We start from the raw sequence: 22,614 nt of genomic DNA, 5'->3' as shown, positions 1-22,614 counted from the left end.
ATGCACACACTTATGTCCACTGAAACACTTCATACATTGGCTAAGATATGGAAAATGTCCAACAACAGGTGAATGAATAAAGAAATTGTGGCTGAGGCTACAGAGATAGTACAAAAAATAGAATAGGGTACTTTGCATGCAGCCGATCAGGTTCAATCTCTGGCACCACATATGATCCTGAGCACTACTGGGAGTGATCTCTGACCAGAGAGAATCAGGAGTTAACCCTGAGCGCCACCAGGTATGGTTCAAACCAAATATTTTAAAAGTTATGGTAGGAGCTGAAAGGACAGTACAGGAGGTAAGGTACTTGTCTTGTAGCTGCCACAGCCACGACCCTGGCTCATATCCCTGGTACTACATATGGTCCCTGCATACTGATAAGTCACTCCTAAAAACAGAGACAAGAACAGCCTCTGGCACCTCCATGTGTGCACACATCACTACATCCCTCCAAAGTTGTGGCCAATATAAAAAACAGGATTTTGTGTATGTTTAAGAAAAGATGAAATCATGCAATTAGTTGTAGTAAGGATGAAACCTGAGAGTATCATGTTAAGCTAAATAAGCCAGAGGACAGAGACAATCTCATTTATTTATGGAATAGAGATTAAAAAAAAAAAAGGAGTACCGACATTATTGAAGAGTAACAAACCTTTGGCCTGGATTATAAAACAGCAAAGAGAGTAGGGAGGGAGAATGAAGATGGGACCAGACATGACATAGGACATCAGTAGAGGGTTACGGGCACTATGTTAGTGATATGGTGTAGTAAATCTGTACATCAATCAAGTATATGTTAACATACTAGTACAAGCATATTACAGAAACTATAATTTAAAAAAATATTTTAAAAAGAATGGTTTAAAAAAGTGAGACACTACAATGGTGCTTCTAAATTGAAAAATAGTATTTGGCCAAAAGAGAGTGAAACTTGCCATTTGCAATATGGATCGACCAAAAGTGCATTATACAAACTGAAATAAGACAGAAATAGACAAATTCCTTTTGGTCTCACTTTCATCTTATAAAGAAGTACTGTCGTCCCGTTGTTCATCGATTTGCTCAAACGGGCACCAGTAACGTCTCTATTGCGAGACTTCTTACTGTTTTTGGCATGTCAAATACTCCATGGATAGCTTGCAGGCTTTCTGGGAGAGACGGAGGAATCGAACCCAGGTAGGCTGCATGCAAGACAAAAGCCCTACTCACTGTGCTATCACTGAAAAAAAAGAAGAAAAAAAATCACTTACAATAAAAAAAAAAAAATCATGGGCTATTATCCATAATCTGGCAAGCAAGGTTAATAATATTGTACCACATATCCTAAAACTTAGTGAGAGATTAGATCTTCGGAGTTATTTCAATAGTGAGAGATAGTAAACTGGTAAACATGCCTGCCTTGCATGCAGCTGACCCTGTTTCAATCTTTAGCACTACACAAAGTCCCAGGAACACAGAGCCAGGAGTAACTCTTGAGCAGGAGTAACTCTTGAGCACTGTCAGGTGCTGCCTCCAAACAAAAAACAAAAAAAGTTCTCTTTCCAAGGAGGGGGAAAAAATCAAGGGAGTTGGAGAGGTAGCACAGTGTCTTACAGCAGCTGCCTTGCAAGCTTATGGTCATGAGTTCAAGCCATGGGTGTGCCAATTGTGCTAAATCCTGGCAGCTGTGCTGTTTGAGAATATGTTGTCTGGGGATCACCGGTGCTGCAAGTGATTTCTAGCCCCACAGCTGCCAGCTGTTGATACAACCACAAAAAGGGTAGCACCATGACAACCTCTTGTGACACATCAACAACTCTAAGTGAACAGAATGCTACCCTAAGAATGCTGTTACCTTGCAACTAAAGGAGTGCAAACATCAGAGAGCAGTGGCCAACTATGCAAAGATGGCAAACTGATATGTAGCCCCAGAAACACAACTAAAAAACGTGCAGAAGCACAGCCAGGCATGTATACACCCTGGTCATTGCAACATTAACACCAAACCAAACCTTTTTTTGGTTAAAATATAGAAAACAAGCTAAGTGTGTGTCAGTAAAAAACTGATTAAATTATGGTGCATTTGTAAAATGCATTAGCAGTCATTTAAAGAAAATGATGCAGTTATATAGGTATGGGTAAGGAATGAGATAATCTCCAGGTTAAGTCATTAAATATGTATACAATAATGTCCAATATAGTGGTTATTGATAGGAGCTATTTAAAGTTAAACAAAGTTTAATTTTTTTATTATTATATAGTTTTGGGTTTGGGGCCACACCCGGCAGTGCTCAGGGGTTACTCTTGCCTCTGAATTCAGGAATTACTCCTGGTGGTGCTCAGGGGATCATACGGGATGCCAGAGATTGAACCTGGGTTAGCTGTGTAGAAGGCAAATGCTATACCCTATGGTCCCTAAAGTTGAGTAAAATTTTAAATATTTAATTCCTCAGCCATCATATCTTCACCACTAAAGGGTTTAAATGGCACATGTGCCTAGCGGCATTAGGAACTATATATAATTAGGTATATATTTCCATTTTCAAAAGGTTTTATTGGATAGCACCAATAAAGTTTATTTTTAGAAGGATAGTAACTGAGAACTGTAGCTCTTTCTAGACTGAAAAAGGCAAGGGCACCTATTTAATATAAACATAATTATAATATATGACATGTCATACACTACCTATTTAAAAATACCTTGTCTAAAAGCCTGATGGCAGGCATGAGACCCAAATTGAATCCTCTAAAATGCCACCTGCTGAGGGTGATCCCTGCCACACTACTGTTCCTGATTCCCAGCATAACATATATACAAGAACTACAAACAAACAAAAACAAACAAACATAAAAAAAAACCCCAAAAGACAAACAAAAATAACCCCCGGCTTTCAAGTATCACAACCAAGTTCGCTGAAGCAAGCACCAGAACTACAAGGGGTACTTCAATCAAGTGTGTGACCCACAGCAAGCACCACAGCCAAATAGAAAGCTAATAAAAGAAGTGCCCAGTTGTCAAAACTGCAATGAGGGAAAAGAGTTACAGACTTGTTACTTCTGAGGGTTAAAGGGAACACACACATAGGGGCTGGGGCTGGAGCAATAGCACAGCGGGTAGGGCATTTGCCTTGCATGAGGCTGACCCGGGTGCAAATCCCAGCATCCCATATGGTCCCTGAGCACCAACAGGAGTAATCCCTGAGTGCATGAGCCAGGAGTGACCCCTGTGCATCGTCAGGTGTGACCCAAAAAGAAAAAAAAAAAAAGGAACAAACACAGAAGAAAATTTTTTACAAAGTATAAAAGGATCTCTGGTCAAAAGTACAAAGGAAAACTATTCTTTCAAGAAGGCAGCTGCAGGCCACATTGTCACATCTATTTCTTTTCTTATAGTATAAAGTTCTTTTAAAGCTATAGAGTCTTTAAGAGCAACAATCTATTGCCCAAAGTCACTTTTTTTGACTGTTCTATTTCTTCAAATATGATACACTTTAGAGTTACTTACTGTTACGCATATACTTGACTTTCTTACTTTTTTTTTTCTTTTTGTGGTCACACCCAGCGATGCTCAGAGGTCACATGGGATGCTGGTAATTGAACCCGGGTCGGCTCTGTGCAGGGCAAACGTCCTACCCACTGTGCTATCACTCCAGCCCCGACTTTCTTACTTTTTAAAATAGAGAAATCTGAGCTAGAGAGATAATAGTCCAACAGGCTAAATGCATGCTTTGTTCGATCACCAGCACCAAATGGCCCCCTGAGCACTGCCAGCAACAACCCCTGAACAGAGGAAGAGTAGTCCGTGAGCACTGCTAGGTTTGGTACACAAACCAAAAATAAAGGAACAAAAGGGAAACCTACTCCTATACAAAGTTATCTATTTACTGAACATTTTTATTAGGAATAAAAGTAATAGCTAAGCCATAAAGAACATAAAAGTCAAGGTGGCCAGGAAGTCGAAACAATCAACTAACATATTTGAATTGACTCTTTCTCTCACTATGGTCAGCTGGGGGAGGGTTAAAAGTCTGATAATGGTAACAATGTGAAAAACTAGTATTCATAAAAAACAAGTAGGAACAGATGCGAAACCATCGTCTTAGTTGCACATTCAGTAATACAAAGAAAATTCTTAAAAAGTCTTTCATAAATACTTGCTCATTTTCAGGATACTAATTTTCAGGATATACTATAACAGCAATTTAAAAAACTTCACTTTATTTAGTAATTAAAATTTATTTTTATATATATTTTGAGCAGAGAGAAATATTTTCCTTTAAAAAAAGGTATTTAATGGTAATATTCAAAAGGGTAAAATTTGAAATAGCCACTCTTCAGTGTCTTTTTTTGGAAAATTCATGCCATATAGGCAGGATGAGGGTAAGTGGGGGTGTTGGCGGGAGGGAAACTAGGGACATTAGTGGTGGAAGACATACACTGGTGAAGGGACCGCTACTAATGTACACTGTATGACTGAAACCCAATGATTAACTTTGTAACTGTGTATCTCACAGTGAAAAAAAAGTTCCATATTTAAATGTGACAGTCATAAATAATGCATTATCACTCTCCCTTGATTGACCATGGACCTAGTCTGGTTCCAAATGTAGCTTCTGCTACTGCACAATACAAACTGCCACTCACAGTGAATATGGACGGGTCAGAGATGGGTATCAGGAGAGACAGGCAAGCTGGTGTCCAGAAAGTAGCGAACACCATGAGTATATTTTTTTTCTTGAGAGAGAAGAGGGGAAGAGTCATACCCAGCACCGCTGAGGCACTTCTAGTTTCATGTTCAGGGGTTAATTAATCCTGACAATGCTCTGAGCACATATGTGGTGCAAGGTAATATTCAAAAGGGTAAAATTTGAAATAGCCACTCTTCAGTGTCTTTTTTTGGAAAATGCATGCCATAGAGGCAGGATGAGGGTGAGGGACTGAACTGGGGTGAGGCACATAAAAGGCTAGTGTCATAAGCCCTGTACTGCATCTCTCTAACCTAAAGGCCATAAATTTCTCCCCACACACAAACTGGTGGGCAGAAACCTGCCCAAATTTTAGTAATCTAGGTTTGTAGGAAATGAAGAAAAGTATGGAATAGTTCTATCAGATAGAAAAGTCATCCATGGCCTCCAATATCTACTCACAGCTACAAACATTTACAGCCAGTTTACTAAGAAAATTTTCCACAAAATGTAAAATAATGCAAGGAAAATACAGTATAGTAAGAATTATGACACTTATTTTTTAAAAAAGTATTATTCCGAGTTAAACAGGTTTTAAACATAATAACTACCAAAAAATAATTTAAATCCCCAAGAATTTATGAAACAGCTGTTATGGTTACTCCGCACAACTGCTACATGTAGAAATCTCAACACTTATGTGGCCTAGACAAATTTATATTTATTTAATGGAAAAAAGACACTCGAAAATGAGTTTATATTAATGGAAAAGTGCAAAGAAACTTGCTGATGTGTGCCAGCTCCATGGCCCACGGGCAATGAGCACTGTCTGCCTGTGCCAGTCAGATCACCAACTGAGATTACTGTGAAAACTCTGAAAGAAGCTGTTAGCACTCTGGTTTAATCTCAGCACAGGCCAGAGCAGCAGATTAAGCAGAACTTTACATCAGTGGCAGGTCTCCCAAGTTCTCTTGATGCCACAGAATTCATAAGTGGGATCAGCATGTTCTAAAAAAACATGGTACTGCAAAAGAAGGGAAAAAAAAAAAAGGTTCCACAGCATCAAGCAGTGTAATACTTGAAACCCCATCATCAAAGTGACAGTTTTCAAGTGCCATTTATGATGCCCCAGTCTGGAAACATCCCAGCTAACCCATCTGATCAACAATTTCACAGATGGAAGCACTTGATGGCTAATTGGCAAGTCTATTATTCAAATAAAACAGCTCACTGTACCTCTTCTTTCATTATTACAAATCAAGGTACAAGAAGACTGGTCGTCAAATTAGCTTAATAAGCAAATCCTCTTTCTCAAAACAAGCTTCATATTTTTAGTTAAAAAACTCATTTTGGCAATAATAATCATATTAATAGTAAGAAAAATGTCTTATAAACTAAAAGGCATAATGTAAATATTTTTCTCAAGTTGTACTATGGTATCCTATACCTTTATTAATATTGAAACTTTCACTCATTCCTTATTTTAAAAACATGAACCAAATATTACATGTCAAAAAAAAAAAAAAAAGAAACCCATCTGGGATACTTTAGGCTTCCTAAAGATTTTAAAGCAAACATCTTACTCTTCATCCATATTTTACAATAAAAATTTTAAGATTAAAGCTCTTATTTCATTAAGTAACTAACATATCTACCAAAGGAAAATTTGGAAATAGAATGGGTATTTTTTTCATCAGAAAGATTTGTGTTTCCGACAAAAATTACTCAGATCCTGTGAAAAAATGTAGTGGCTGTCAGAAGGAACAGAGAAAGAGGACATGAAAGTGGATGGAAGGGGCATATCATATTCACAGTGATGGCATGAAAGGGCAATTTAAGTTGACACACACGTCAACATGTGGAAATGGACTCCCCAAATTTTATTATTTTCAGTCAATAAAATTGGTAAATCAACAAAACTGGATTAAAAATACAGAAAGATACGTGTTCCAACTCTACCTCTACTTTCTGTTAATTCCATGTCTTAAATCTGAAATAATCATCTCACCCATATAGAAGTGTTGTGAATATTAAATGAGATGAAACATGTAAAATAAAACACATTAAAACATGGGAAGAATGCAGCATGAGTCAATTTAGTTCTCACATGCTCTCCACTCAACTTCTGTATGTTCAAATTCAACAAAAAAAATCCTAACTCCTAATACAATTGTTAAAACATAGATACACATATTTGCTCTCGGTCCTAGAATCTAGTGGTGACAATGACATCTTATATTCAGAATCTTACTATCTCCCTAGGAAGCTGCACTCTTTGGAGCAAGATGAAATTTCAATGAAGAGTCAGAGAAAGACTGAGCTATAACACACTCAAAGATCTCACTCAGTCAACAAATAGTCATTATGGACCAAAGTGTCCATAATGTACAAATGGGTATGCCTCTTGCCTTAGACGTGGTCACTCTAGGTTCAATCCCGGGTATCCCATATGGTCTCCCGAGCCTTCCAGGAGTGATTCCTGAGTGCAGAGCCAGGAGAAGACCCTGAGCACTGCTGTGTATGGCCCCCAAACCAAAAGTCATCATCAGGAAATGTGTATAGGACCAGAACCTGCACACTTTAAAACAAAATGAAGGCATGTATCAACTAATGTAAAATCAAAATCCTCTTCTACTGTAATATAGCTACAAAGGTTTCTTAAAACGTATTCTACTAAGTAATGAAGGGACTGGAGCAATAGCACAGCGGGTAGGGCATTTGCCTTGCACATGGCCAACCCAGATTCAATTCCTCCATCCCTCTCGGAGAGCCCGGCAAGCTACCAGAGTATCCCGCCCGCACGGCAGAGTCTGGCAAGCTCCCTGTGGCATATTCAATATGCCAAAATCAGTAACAACAAGTCTCACAATGAAGACGTTACTGGTGCCCGCTCGAGAAAATTGATGAACAACGGTATGACAGTGCTACAGTGCTACAACGGTAATGAAGTAAGTAGTGTCCCATAAAATCAAACAACAGAATATGAAACGGAAAGTGATATTTTTCCAAACCTAGGTTTTGTCATTCTTCCTACTTTTGATAAAACATTTTTTGGTTTTGATAAAACAATCACAATTGCTTCCAATTACTCAGTCTTTGGTGTTTATAACGCTGAGAACTAAAGAAGAAATTAACAGTTACCATATATAAGAATGTAATCAAGTCAAAAAGAAATATACATACAATGAAAGAGAGAAAAGTATAGTTCTCATCATCATCAATTTACTCTTTATTATCTCTAAGAACCCCCAATAGTGCCTGACACAGTATTCAGTCTGTTGGAGAGAAGAGCCTGTGAAATCACTGGCAACAATCTGAGAGACAGCACTGGGAAGCTGCCCAGTGGAGGAGAGCAGTGCTTCCAGGGCACTCAATCCAGATAATACACCATAAGGAATCCCCTGGATATATCATGGTAGAAAACACTAACCCCATCTGAACAGGTTTTGTGAGTAAGTACTTAAGAGAACTGCCCAAATGATTAATTAACATGAACTAAAAATGTGAAAGTTACGTTATTCAAGTTTAAGAGAGGAAACCCGAAGATCAATGTACCAGATGTGCAATACATCCTGTAAATCAAGTATGTAACAGAATGTTGAGGAAGCAACAGACATAGATTGAATTTTTGTGATCATAGTATTCCATACTTATGGACTACTGAGATTATATTGCAGTACTGTGGTTTCCTGAATGGTACAGAGGCATCTTCTCTTGCCTCTCATGCCTTATGTCCTCTCTACCAAAAAACATTTTAGACATCACAGAGCAATCAAGGTCTTGACTTTAGATTTGAAACTTAAATTGTTATTTTTCCTCATAAGTTTGATGATTTCATCAGAATGTGATTAATTTTGGAACACAATTTGACTGTAACTGAAAATATATCACTACTCCCCTTATGTTCTAAAGAACTCACACAAAGTCATTTATGGTAATTTCATATCAAAATAGAAATTTAACATTTACAAGTGTCAGAGACCTTTCCCACTAAAAGGCCAGTCTCAACTAGAATGCTCACACAAAATGACACAGAATAACTAAGCACCCATTAAGAATTTGTTTCACTTTTAATTATTTGAGAATGATCAAGAATATACTTGAGAATTCTCAGAAGCACATTTATTATAGAGCTTTATATCAATTCAGAAGAACCATCTACACTTACAACCAGAGAGACTATGCTTTAATTAAGCTTGATCTTGACCTTGCCCTCTTACCCGCCACCCCCCAGCATCCCCTCTCCGAACACCCCTCATGCTAGCTAGTCTTAAGCATGTCTTCTGATATAAATGAATGAGTTTCCCTAAAAGAAATAAATGAAATTGCGGAATCACAGAAACCTATTATTTTCAAGGTATGGAATTGTATTTAATTTTTGGAAAAATCATCATACTCTTTTCCAATTCAAGACATTCAATTTTATATTCCTACACAGGATTCTAATTTCTTTGTTCTCAAAAACACGTGCTTTACTTTGTTTTTTTATAAGAGACATCCTAATGGGTTTTTCTTTCAAGATATAAATACTTTGTTTTCAGTTAGGTCTTAAATTCATATGATATATACACATATATGTGTGTATACATATATGCTATATGCATACAGATATATTTTAATAGAAAAGGACAATGAAATTTATTATTTATTTGGGGGGCACCACACCCAGTGGTGCTCAGGGGTTACTCCTGGCTCTGCACTAAGGAATCACTCCTGGTGGGCTTGGGGGACCATATGGGATGCCGGAGAACAAACCCAGGTTGGCTGCTTACAAGGCAAGTGCCCTACCAGCTATATCATTAAAGAAATTTAATTATTAGATTTCCCTCTATAAAGAAAGCTACTGGCTTCAGATTATTTAATAAACAGATCTCTTTGTCCTACAAATTTCATATATACCAGAATCTATTTCTAGGCTTTTTATTTAATTATACTAATCTACCTATCTCTATACCAACATAACACTAATTGAACCACAGTGTTAAAATGTATTTTGATATTTGGTATAGCAACTTTCTTTTTCCTTTTTAAGAATTCCTTTACTATCTTGGGGTTATTTTCTCCCATATGAATTTTAGAAAGTTTTCTAATTCCATGAATATTCTGGTTGGTATTTTTAGTAGAACTTCATTGAATTTATGATTAATTGGAGAGAACTGGCATATAATATTAAGAATCCACCCAAGGGGGCTGGAGGGAGAGAGAGAGTAAAGCAGTGAAGGTGCTTACCCCAGTTTGATCTCCAGCTCTGTACATGATTCTCCAGCACTCCCATGGAGCAATCCCAAACACAGTGCCAGGTAGCACAGTAGGTGGCCCTGAGCACCAGCATGTGTGACCCAAACCCCTACTACACCCCCTCCAAAAAAAAAAAGAAAGAATCTCAACCAAGAAAACAGTACTAACACATTTCACCATTTGGCATCAGATTTTATGCCAAATCTTTTATCCTCCCCCCAAAGTGGGGTGTGATCATTATTTTTAAGTTGTACAGGTAATACTTAAAAATAGGTTGTAGCAATTACATACTGAAATACAGTATTGCTTCATTTATTAGTCATCTGTAATATTTCTATATTAAACCAGCCCATTCTATAAAACATGAATACCTGGCTTAAAGATAGTATAGGGGTTAAGGCCTTGCCTTGCACTCAACCAACCCAGGTTTGATTCCCAGTGCATATGATCCCCTTAGCACTACCAGGAGTGATCCCTGAGTACTACATCAGAAGCCCTGGGAACTGCCAGGTGTAGCCCCCCAAACAAGACAGAAAAAAACAAAACATAAAAACATTAGGGTCAGAGCAATAGTACAGCAGGTAGAGTGCTTGCCTTGCATATGGCTGAACTGGGTTCAATCCCCAGCATGCTATATAATCCCCCGAACCTGTCAGGAGTGACCCCTGAGTGCAGAACCAAGAATAAGCCCTATGAACTGCAAAGTGTGGCCCAAAAAAGCAAAACAAAAAATGGGGGGTGGGGGGGGAAGAGACAGTACGGTTATCAGGTGCTTGCCTTGAATGAGACCGACCCAGGTTCAATCACTGCCCTCCTATATGGTTTGCCAAGCACTGCCAGGAGTAATTCCTGAGTGCAGGGCCAGGAAAAACCCCTGAGCATCACAGGGTATAGCCCAACATCCCCAAAAAAACAAAACACAAACCCTAAAAACATTAGCCCCAAACCTAACATAAAAAATTAATTGAAAGATCATTTCAACTCCGAGGTCCATAACAAGAAGCTGAAAAAGTGATCATTAAGAGTTAATGTATCAGCATCATCATCATCATCATCATCATCATCATCATCATCATCATCATCATCGGCATCATCATCATCATCATCATCCCGTTGATCGTCGAATTTCTCCAGCGGTCTCAGTAATGTCTCCATTTATCCTAACCCTGAGATTTTAGAAGACTCTCTTTACTCGTCCTTCCCAACGATGCCACACTGGAGGCTCTTTCAGGGTCAGGGGAATGAGACCCAGCATTGTTTCTGGTTTTGGCATATGAATACACCATGGGGGAGTTTGTGGGGCTCTCCCACGTGGGCAAAAAACTCTCGGTAGCTTTCCAGGTTCTCCCAGAGGGAGAAGTAGGCTGTAAGATGTCTTATAGTCTTAAGAGTTAATCTATCTGTACGTATATATGTACGTGTGTGTATGCGTATGCATGCATGTGTGCATATACTTACACACATAAAATCTGTGCATATGTAACTTGGGGACTCGTAAGTCATAAAGATCATATTCAATTCATGAACCTATTTATAATCACTTGAAATAATCTTTCAAATGTAGCATACATCTCAATACTTTCAAAACATTACAATTCACCTACAGTACTTGCCCTTGTTTTTGCATCTGGAAATTCCTGAGGTTTGTCTAAGAAAGAAAAACTGACAACCTATAGGCAATACAGGCCAGTGTTTGTGCCTACTTTGATCTGTGTTTCTTAAAAAAATTGAAGAACAAAAAATCAGAGCAGTTCACACAAAAATCAGAGTATTTCTGACTTTATTTTAAAACACATAGGTTGCATGTCATTTCGCTCCAGGACAAAGCTTAAAACAGCTGTGTGTTCACTTTCAGACTCCTCAATTCTGAGGACAGAGAGATCACACTGATTCATAAGGCTTCCCCATAAATGGAACTTGTTAACCCCCAACTCACATTCTACCAATCAAAGCAAAATCATTGTCAGACTAACTTTAAAAATAATAAAAAGTTGAGATGAATAAAATTAGAAATATTTCACATAAAATGATCTTCAATCTCTTCTTCCTCCCATCTGATTTGCAACCATTAGAACAGCCTTATAAAAGCAGGCTTAATTATCTCACAATTCCTATGAATATAACGCTAAAACAAATGTGTGTATAAATACACACAGATATAAAACACCTTCACACAGCTAAAACACTAAGTATAGTATTCAGTGCCTTTCATGACAAACTCCAAATTGCAATGCCAACTTTTCTCAATAATTCTCTTCACATAGATATTTTTCAGCATTTCTGAATATGCCTTTATTCCAAAACTGAGATTATACCTTCAATTCAGTCTTATTTCCCTGTTTCTGTAAAATTAAATCCTATATTCACTATACTGAAAAAAATCACAATATAATAGTATTTACTCATTCATATAGGTACCACTCTTTGTGTCTGGCGCATTTAAACATTAATTACTAAATAATAAGGGTCCTAGGTTAAGTTGCAATGTTCGTGTCTACCTTGGTATATTCAGTATAGCGTAACACCTGCTTAACAAATTAAAATACAAGATACTAAATGACACAGTTTACTTAAATTTCATGTACTTTTAAACTTATCTTGACTGTTTCTACATCTGAAAAAAGACCCAGAGATCTAAACTAAAACTTTTATTAGACACTGGATACTTTGTTTTGGCTATGTCCACCTCTTGCGTTTAGTTATCAAGACCTGAATTGAAATAGCTATGCAAAAAAATAGTCAAGCAGCAGTTATCACTTCATATCTTCTGGTAATTTCATTTTTGTAAACACTGTTAGCAAGTAAGTTAAAAAACAGTTGAAATTTAAAATTATCAGTTTATACATTTTAAGTTTTAACAAAACATTTGTTTTTGCTTTAAACCACTGGTAAATTACAATGCAGCAGGAATAAACGAGCTTAATAATTCCAGTGCACCAGAGGTCAAATTTTAACACAGAAATATGTAATATTTTTAAAAACACCTTAATTTAAAAAAATGGACACCATAATGAAGAATTCAGAGGGGGACATAATACCACAATTAACCTACTGGATGCAAAGTCTTAAAACACAGTGAAAAACATGGAATACTGAAGTCCTGTTAAAAGATAACTAATAGTAGATGTGACAAGTGTAACAATTCCAGTATAACGGTGAAGGGTCAGAAAAGGGTTAGGCAGATTTTCCACCCTGCTGAAAGGCCTAACCGCCTCTACCCACACTTTGACATCCTCTGGCATATAAAAGGCGCTGTTCCACATTACTATAACAAATCTCAAAGAGAAGCCAAGTCACTGAATTGTCTCAGCTCCATAGCTCCTGGAGCGCAGAAACTTCCAAATACTGACAGCCTAATAGGAACACAGCAAATTTGATGGGAAAGTTGCATATAGGCCCATTAAGCTTAGTCAGTGAAAACAACACAAAAGACTAAAGCAGCACCAATAAACTCAGTGAATTTTCAATGTCTTTAGTAATACCATTGTGAGACAGAACAAGTATCACAAATTCTTTTATTGATTTTTTTTATAATTTCATTTCCCACTTTGTTGTATAATATAGAGTATATTATCTTGTGCTTACTAAGAGGGGGGTGTTGGGAGGTGGGTGGGAAACTGGAAATACTGTCAAAGGGAAGGTGGAGGGATGGTCACACTGGCGGTGTTAAAACACTGAATGTCTGAAACTGAGTTATGAACAACTTTGTAAATCATGGTATTTATAATAAAGTGTTAGGCATTGAAAAAAACACTAGAGATGGATAGCATGTAGTCTCATAAGAGTAAGTGAAGATGAGGGGCTGGAGCAATAGCACAGTGAATAGTGCGTTTGCCTTGCACTCGGCCAACCTGGGTTCAATTCCCAGCATCCTAAATGGTCCCCCAAGCACTGCCAGGAGTAATTCCTGAGTGCAGAGCAAGGAGTAACCCCTGAGCATCGCCGGGTGTAACCCAAAGAGGAAAAAAAAAGAGTAAATGAAGATGAAAAATTGAATATATAAATAGCTCTGAAATTGTAGAATAGAAAAAAGTTGAATGGCAAGATGCAATGAAGTTTTGCTGTATACTGAATGCAGGAAATTAACTATCTTCCTATTAAAGAAAAGGGTGAGTGGAACAATAGAAGAATAAGGGAAAGAGAATTAGTACTGGAAAATAAATGCCACTTCTATTCAGAAAAGTAGTTCTTAGAAAAGATGAAGAACCCTATTCTGCTCATCCAATTTTTGTTTTAAAAGGTGCATGAGTGAGGGGCTGGGCAATAGCACAGCAGGTAGGGCATTTGCCTTGCACATGGCCGAACCAGGCTCCGATTCCCAGCATCCCATATGATCTCCTGAGCACTGCCAGGGGGAATTCCTGAGTGCAGAGCCAGGAGTAACCCCTGTGCATCGCTGGGTATGACCCAAAAAGCAAAAAGCAAAAAAAAAAAAAAAAAAAAGGTAGATGAGTGAGGCCAAAAATATAGAGACTGGGTTAAGGGGCTGTCTATATCTTTATATCTTGCCAACCCCTGTTCTGATCCCTGGCAGTACATATGATCCCTTCGAACTACCTCCAGTCACACCTGAGCCAAGAACCAGATATAGCTGCTGAGGACAACTGGTATATTTTTTTATCCCAATAAATAAATAAATAAACAAATAAATAAGGCACCAACAAGTAGCTTAGTATATGGTATATAAAAGAAATTCTGCCTTTACATAAGATAGAAATACTTTTCCCACAGATTTTTCTGAGGGATAAAATAATTTGTCTCCTTTTCACTTTTACTGGCTATGCTATTATCTAACGAAGAGTATTATCAATTAAAAGATTTTAAGATCTTGTTAAATAGAAACAATATCTCTAAAATATCAAAAGTAAGTTATATTCTAGGCCAAGGAAAAGTACATAATATTTAAAAGCTGGAACATGCCTTGCAATGCACGAAAACGGGAGTTTAATCCCTGGAATTACATGGCGCCAGTGGCTCTCAGACACTACTGGACCCATGCATTAAACCTAAGTATCTCTGGGAGAAGCCCTCAGGACTCTAGAGCACTGCTTGGATTGCCTCCAAACAAAACAATATTATTATACTTGCTTATTCAGAAATAACACAACATTTCGTGTTAAAGAAGTAACACTGCATGCAAAAACAAGAGTAAAATACAATTTTAGATAAAAAATTCAATCCTTAAACACCTAAAATTTGACAATAGCACAAAAAAGGAAACATTTTTTAAATTTTTATCTTTATTAATCAAAACATGGTAAGTCAGATTCTCAAGCAATGTATTTCTAAGTTCAATTAACTAGAAACTGAAGACACAGGCTGATTAAGTGATCAGGAAACTAAGGAGAGGCTATTGGACCAATAAATTTTCATTTTAATGCATTGGTCAACAGCTGTCATTAAGACTGGTGTTTTTTTTGGGTTCTTAGTCACACTTGGGTGGTGTTCAGGGATTACTCCTGGTGGGCCTAAGGGCACGAAATAGGGTGCCAGAATTAAAAAAAAAAAATTGAAATTGAATTGGCCGCATACAAGGCCAGTACTGTTTGCTGTACCATCTCTCCAGCCACGAAACTATTATATCATGTCAAGTCACTTTTTAGCATGGATTCCCAATATGGATATAATACTGTATCCAATGTTTATGAAAAGTTATTTCGGTATTTTAATTTGATGCAACTTCCCTTCAGAATACCACTACTGCAAGATATTTAAATATAATTTGCAGGTAAATTTGTAGTGGAAACCAATCACTGCAGCTTATTTCTGATTACTTGCATAAACTGGTAGTTCTAATTTTAGAATTAGGGAAATTAGTTATATGAAATGTTTTTGAAATTAAGGGAAGAACTACAAAAGGGTCTAGTTCTGAGATGTTTTAGGCCTTTTGAAAGAATGAATTATAGGGTTCAAGAAATACTACAGGAGATAAGATGCTTGCCTTGCATGCAGCCAGCCCTAGTTCAAATCCCCAGGACCATATATGGTTCCCTGAATTGAGCCATAGACCACACTAAAGCACAGAGTCAGGTATACGAGTTCCTTCTCCCCAAGGAATGAATTATATAAATCATACAAAAATAAAGACCATTGAAGAAATGGGCTGGAGCACATGATTTGCAGTGAGGAAGCCCAGGTTAGATCCTTGGCATTACATGTACCCCAGCACCAACAGAAGCAACATCAAGCACTGACTCAGGAATAGCCCTGACAATGCCACCCCACCAAAAAAAGAAAAGAAAAGAAAATTAAAATAATGGGCAAAAGGAATAAAGATCAAAACTAACAAATGCTGGGGCTGGAGAGATAGTATAAAAGGTTATACTATCTTAGTTAGTATAAGTTTGGTTAACCAACTTAACCAAACTTGGTTAGCATGCAGCTATGGTAGCTGCAACCTGGTTCAAATCCTGGCAACTGTATATGGTCCCCAATGTACCACCAAGAATGATCTCTCTGCAGACAATCAGGAGTAAGCCCCAAGCATAAGCAGGTGAGGCCTCAAAAACAAAGAGCAAAGACTCTCACCAATATAAATCACTGAATGATTCCAATTTTCTAAATGGAAACGCTAGTCATAAATTATCATAGACTGAATTTATGAAAGGGCCTTCAAAATACTAAAAAATTTTTGAACTCTCAAAACTGTGTCTACTTGGAATGAAGAAAGATAAAGTCATTGACAGTGACGTAAGTGATATAAAATAAGGAAAAGCTGAAAACTAAGTTTTTAAGGTAAGTTACAAATATATCCCCAAACTTTGATCACAAAACAATGCATTACATAAAAAACTTAAGACAGAAACAATAGTCATGTCTTTTTTGAATGAAGGACTGGAAAATAATCAGTGCAAAACTCAAAGGAGAGGAAAAAAAAGTCTTCTTTAGCTGAAGCGGAAAGAACATACTGAAGAAATCTAGAGAGGCCATCTGTCTAATAGCATGGAATCAACTATATGATAACCTGAGACTCACTTAAATGTAGAAAGTAAATATATGTGTGTATACATACCAAATTTGAAGCAGAAAGATGTATTACTTATTGACATCCATATATCATAATTACTGAAAGAAGTTATTGATGGTTAAGACTGTGTAAATAATCTATGGGTCAGTTTCATGATCTTGCCAAGAGTATGTCATGGCTATTTCCCCCTGTTTTCCTTGTAAAGTCAACACTGTAAGTCCAGATAATAAGATATCTTATGTCCTTTTTTCCTTTTATAAAAGAAACGTTTTATAATCTCATGTATTACCGAATTTTAAATCAAAGAGAAAGCTTCTAAGAGGAAAATAGAAAAGCAGAAAATATTCCATACATGTCAGTGCTACAAATCAGCAACCAGCAATAAGATTCCTTACCAGAAGTTTTGTCTATGAGGTTCATTCTCTTGGAGTTATTTCTTTCTCTTCAGATATCTTTAAAAAAAGGCTTATAGTTTACATATAAAGAAATACTGAGAGTTATATACTAACCTGGCCCAATCCAGGCATACCTCCTCCAAGTCTAAGAAGTCTGTCCATTTTTCTAAAAAAAAAAAAAAAAAACAGAAACAAAGGAAAATGTTCCTAAGCACAAAAGTGTTTACTCAATTGCTATCTATATAATTCACCTTCAGTCACTCAGTATGTCAAAAATATTGGTGGTAATTACAACACAACATCAGACTTCCTGTTAATTAACACCACATATTAATTCAAGAAGCTGTCTTCCATGCTAATTAACAGACCTTATTTTACAGCTTTGGTTTTGGGTTATCCCCAGTTTTAAAGACAAGCAATCTTAGCATACTTTCAAAACTTTGCTATCATTAAGTTAATTATATTTTCTTATTGTTATCTAATAAAGTACCTGAATGAGGAAAAAGTGCCTGAAATGCTTATCATATGTATGATTGAATTTCCTTCCATTTGTCCTGAGTGTACAAATAAAATCCTCACTTTTAAATTAAATTTTAACATCCTCATTAGTAAGTTCTGTGCTAATTAACTTACAGCTTGTCAGTTATCATCAAAACTACATGTGAAAGACATTGTGAGCAGATTATGGATCTCTGAATTAGCATCAAAGGCTTTCTGAAAACGAACTCATTATACTAAAAGAAATATTATAAAGTAAACATTAAATGCATTAAGATAGTGTTCTAGAACCTACACAGATATTTTGTTCTTTTTCAGATATTGTGAAGATATACATTTCCTTCAGGAGAGAAATTCAGTTGCTGTTCTCAATTATAACTTTATAGTTAATCAATATAAAGAAAATTAACTTTGAAGTATGAATTTAATTTGGTGTTTTAAATGATTTGATTTGATTTTTTGTTTTTTCAAGCCACGCCAACTGTGCCCAAGGCTCAGGGATCACTACTGGAGGACACAGGGACCAAATGTAGTGCTAGGGATCAAACTAGGGTCAGCCACATACAAGGCAAGCACCTTCCTCATTGTACTCTCTTTCTCTGGCCCTACTGTTCTTTTCCTTTTTTATTAACATCTGGAAAAAGGACACAGTCTGATAACCTCAGAAAACTTGGAAGAATTCAAGAGATAGTATGCTAATAGACTCCAAATTGAAAAGTGATGAATAACCCAATTATACAAATACTGCTGTCACTAAATATGACGATGAAGGAATTTTTCTACTTGTAAACTGCTATGCCTTAAAACTGTTCCTAAGTTAATGCTTTAGAAAAAGTATAACTACAATTTATATTTTAAATTAAATGTTAACAGATCATTCACCCATGTTGCTTTACTAGTTAGAATTGCTATACAAACTAAAATTCAGTGACGTACCTAGATCTTTTTCTTACTAATTATATGTGAAAAATCCTACCATCAATTTAATCTCATGGATATATAAAATGCAATTATCAGAAACTTGACTCCAGTCTACAGGCAGGAAAGTACACAACTGATACAGCCATGGAATTTTCTCCAAGTTAAAACTCCCATATAACAATCACCAAGATGAAGAAATATTACTAGCAACTAAAAATACTCTCATTCCCTCTTAATCTCCATCACCCTACAAAGGAAGAACTCCAATATAGGTTAACTTTCCCCTTTCTGAATTCTACATAAATAAAGTCATATGCTTTCTTTGTGTGATTGTTACATCAACAAGTATGTAAGATTCACAATGGAGGGGCTGGAGCGATAGCACAGCGGGTAGGGCGTTTGCCTTGCATGCGGTTGACCCAGGTTCGATTCCCAGCATCCCATATGGTCCCCTGAGCACCGCCAGGAGTAACTCCTGAGTGCAAAGCCAGGAGGTAACCCCTGTGCATTGCCGGGTGTGACCCAAAAAGCCAAAAAAAAAAAAAAATTCACAATGGATAGTCATTTAAAAACACAAAAGGATCTATTAGTCCAGACAAAACTTCAATTTTATAAATATCAACTTATTCCCTATTAGCAACATCTATAAATAAAATCCCCATCAACTTCTCACACAATTCCTCAATTCAATGATGGCATTCAATAACTTACTTTTTATTGGGGGAGACAGGTCTGTTTGGGCCACATGGTGCCAAGGGATTGAACCTGGAGCTCCTTATAAAAATCAAGTTCTCTAGGGGCTACAGCAATAGCACAGCGGGTAGGGTGTTTGTCTTGCACGCAGCCGACCCAGGTTCAATTCCCAGCATCCCATATGGTCCCCCGAGCGCTGCCAGGAGTAATTCCTGAGTGCAGAGCCAGGAGTAACCCCTGTGCATCGCCAGGTGTGACTTAAAAAGCAGGAAAAAAAAAAAATCAAGCTCTCTAGCCCTCAGAGTCATATCCCCAGTCCTCAACACAATTTTTGAAGACTATCCCCACCCCTGCCAAAAAAAAAAAAAAAAAAATCTGTGGATTTAAAAATTCTAAAGACGTCCCTCTAGAACATGTTATCAAAGGGAAAAAAGTCTCTAAACCATTTCAAACTTACAAATTCAAAAAACTGGAAAAAACAAACACCACATATACTTAGACATTATATATATATATGCCAGGCCAAAGTCAATTCCCAGCTGTGTTCCGTCTATCTGTTCTCCCCGTGTTGTTTCTGATGACTTTACACAGACTCCAGATGCTGTGAATATACATGAGCGAAGTGGGGAACAGAGGGAAAGAGAATCTGGCAGGTCAAACTTGTGTTTTAGCAAAATTTGATATCTCAGCAAACAAGAAAAAATATTTAACAAACAAAAACACTTAAAATAATTTTAAGTGTTCAATAGATTAAATTTAAAAATGAACTCTGACACATTTCTAAATCACATTTAAAAAATAGTCTCTAGAAAGCAATTAACAAAACAATAGTTATCTAAATGACTTTTTGATACTCAAATCTGGTGGCCTATCACACAATTTTAGTTTGTATATTAAAAATCATGTACTTTCATACACTTTTTAGATCCTGAAAGAACCAGTAAAATACATTCTCAATTCTTACCTGGTCAGTAACTACAAATCTTATGCTGAAAAGCTTCAATCCGCTGAATTTGACAGGTTCCTTTTTTTCAAGCTCTTGCTAATACTGGCAGGTATACTTTTTCCCAGGTCTTTTCCCCTTTCTCTCCTAGGAAAAAAACGGATTTTGCAGGGAGGTAAATAAGATATAATTATTTTAAGCAGCACAAAAATATGCCAAGAGCATAATAAAAATTGAAACAATAAAATATTTAATCACCATTTCCTAAAAGTCTAGAATGAAATGACTACTCCCGAGAGCAACAGCACATAGAGATTAGGCCGACATCCAAATTTTGGTTTTTTGAGAAACTATTATTATTTTAAAGATAGAAATCTCATGACTTTGAGACTTTCAAAGTTTTTTGTTCAAAGAACAAAAAAACTACTTTGCTATTTAAAAAAAAAAAAAAGCCTTCTAGTGTGAGGCTGGAGAGAAAGTAAGGAGGTAGGGCTATTATTGCCTTGCAAGCGGATGACTTGGGTTCACTCCCTGGAACTCCATTTGGTCCCCTGAGCCAGCCAGGAGTGATCGCTGCATAAAGAGCCAGGAGTAAGCGTTGAGCAAGGCTGGGTGTGGCCCAAACTATGAACCAGCTACTTACAGGTTTACAGAACATTACTGAAAAATGTATCATAAAATTTCAACACATTTTCCCAAATATCTTGAACACTATTTTATTATTCTAGAAATTAGTTCATCACATCTTGATCAATTGTTCCCTAGTATATATAAAAAAAGACAAATTTTATTAGGTGGAAGAATGAAAAACTTGTGGGGCTGGAGCAACAGCACAGCGGGTAGGGCGTTTGCCTTGCACGCGGCCGACCCGGGTTCAATTCCCAGCATCCCATATGGTCCCCCGAGCACCGCCAGGGGTGATTCCTGAGTGCAGAGCCAGGAGTAACCCCTGAGCATCGCCGGGTGTGACCCAAAAAGCAAAAAAAAAAAAAAAGAATGAAAAACTTGTTCAAAATGATACAATAGCGAAACACATTATAGTTACTACATCGCCTTCCATTCTTTCCACATTTTATTTTATTTTTATTCAATTACCATGAGATAGTTACAAAGTTGTTCATGATTGGGTTTCAGTCACACAATATTCCAACACCTGTCCTTCACCAATGTACATTTCACACCATCAATGTTCCCAGTTTCCCTCCAGGCACCCCCATATTCTACCCCACCCCTCTATCCCTCAGCCTGCCTCTACGGCAGACACTTTCCTTCTCTCTCAAGATCTATCTTTTGGGCTAGTATATTTTGTAATACAAATACTGAAAGGTTATCATGTATATCCCTTTACTACCTTTCAGCATTTGGTTCTTATCCAGAATGATCATTTCCAACTATCAATGTCACAGTAATCTCTTCTCTGTCCTAACTGCTCTCCCTGCCCCAACTTATGGCAAGCCTCCAACCAAGGACCAGTGCTTTTAGCCAATGTTTCTACTTTCCTTGGGTATTGGCCTCCTACTATGTTTTTTAAAATATCCCGCAAATGGGGCTGGAGCGATAGCACAGCGGGTAGGGTGTTTGCCTTGCACGCGGCTGACCCGGGTTCGAATCCCAGCATCCCATATAGTCCCCTGAGCACCGCCAGGAGTAACTCCTGAGTGCAGAGCCAGGAGTAACCCCTGTGCATCACCAGGTGTGTCCCAAAAAGCAAAAAAAGAAAAAAACTTAAAATATCCCACAAATGAATGCAATCTATGTCTGTCCCACTCCCTGACTCATTTCACTCAATACTCAACATGTTCATCCAATTACAAACAAATTTCCTAATTTCATTTTTCCGGATGGCTGTGTAGTATTCCATTGTGTAGATGCACCATGGTTTCTTTATCCAGTCATCTGTTCTTGGGCATTCAAGTTGTTTCCAAATTCTGGCTATAGTGAATAGTGCTGCAATGAACACTTAAGTATTGATGGCTTTTCTACACTGTGACCACTATGATAGTGACAGTGATAGTTGGAAATGATCACTTTGGGCCCCGACAGTCTATTTCTAAGAGTGGTATTGCTGGGTTGTATGGAAACTCAATTTCTAGCTTTTTGAGGAATATCCATATTGTTTTTCCAAAAGGCTGGAGCAGTTGGCATTCCTGCCAACAATGAAGGAGAGTCCCTTTCTCCCTGCATCTACACCAGCACTGGTTCTTCTTTTTTCACTGAATCACCGTGAGATACACTTGCAAGCTTTCATGCTTGAGTTTCAATCATACAATGATCAAACACCCATCCCCCCAC

The 22,614-nt window shown here is 37.3% G+C and overlaps 1 protein-coding gene across 1 annotated transcript in view; it reads right to left on the bottom strand.

The window, feature by feature from the left end:
- PSMD14 (proteasome 26S subunit, non-ATPase 14) overlaps positions 1-22,614 on the bottom strand; it is a 103,989-nt gene that overhangs the window by 70,716 nt on the left and 10,659 nt on the right. Inside the window, exons 2-3 of the mRNA XM_055122775.1 lie at positions 20,344-20,469; positions 17,382-17,433 (exon numbers count right to left, since the gene is read on the bottom strand). Coding sequence (XP_054978750.1) covers positions 17,382-17,429 — 48 coding nt within the window. The 5' untranslated portion in view covers positions 17,430-17,433; positions 20,344-20,469. The remainder of the gene's footprint in view (positions 1-17,381; positions 17,434-20,343; positions 20,470-22,614) is intronic.

This window comes from Sorex araneus, chromosome X (genome assembly GCF_027595985.1).
Source record: "Sorex araneus isolate mSorAra2 chromosome X, mSorAra2.pri, whole genome shotgun sequence".
In the NCBI taxonomy this organism is placed as follows: Eukaryota; Metazoa; Chordata; class Mammalia; order Eulipotyphla; family Soricidae; genus Sorex; species Sorex araneus.
This window is presented reverse-complemented; position numbering and strand designations above follow the sequence as displayed.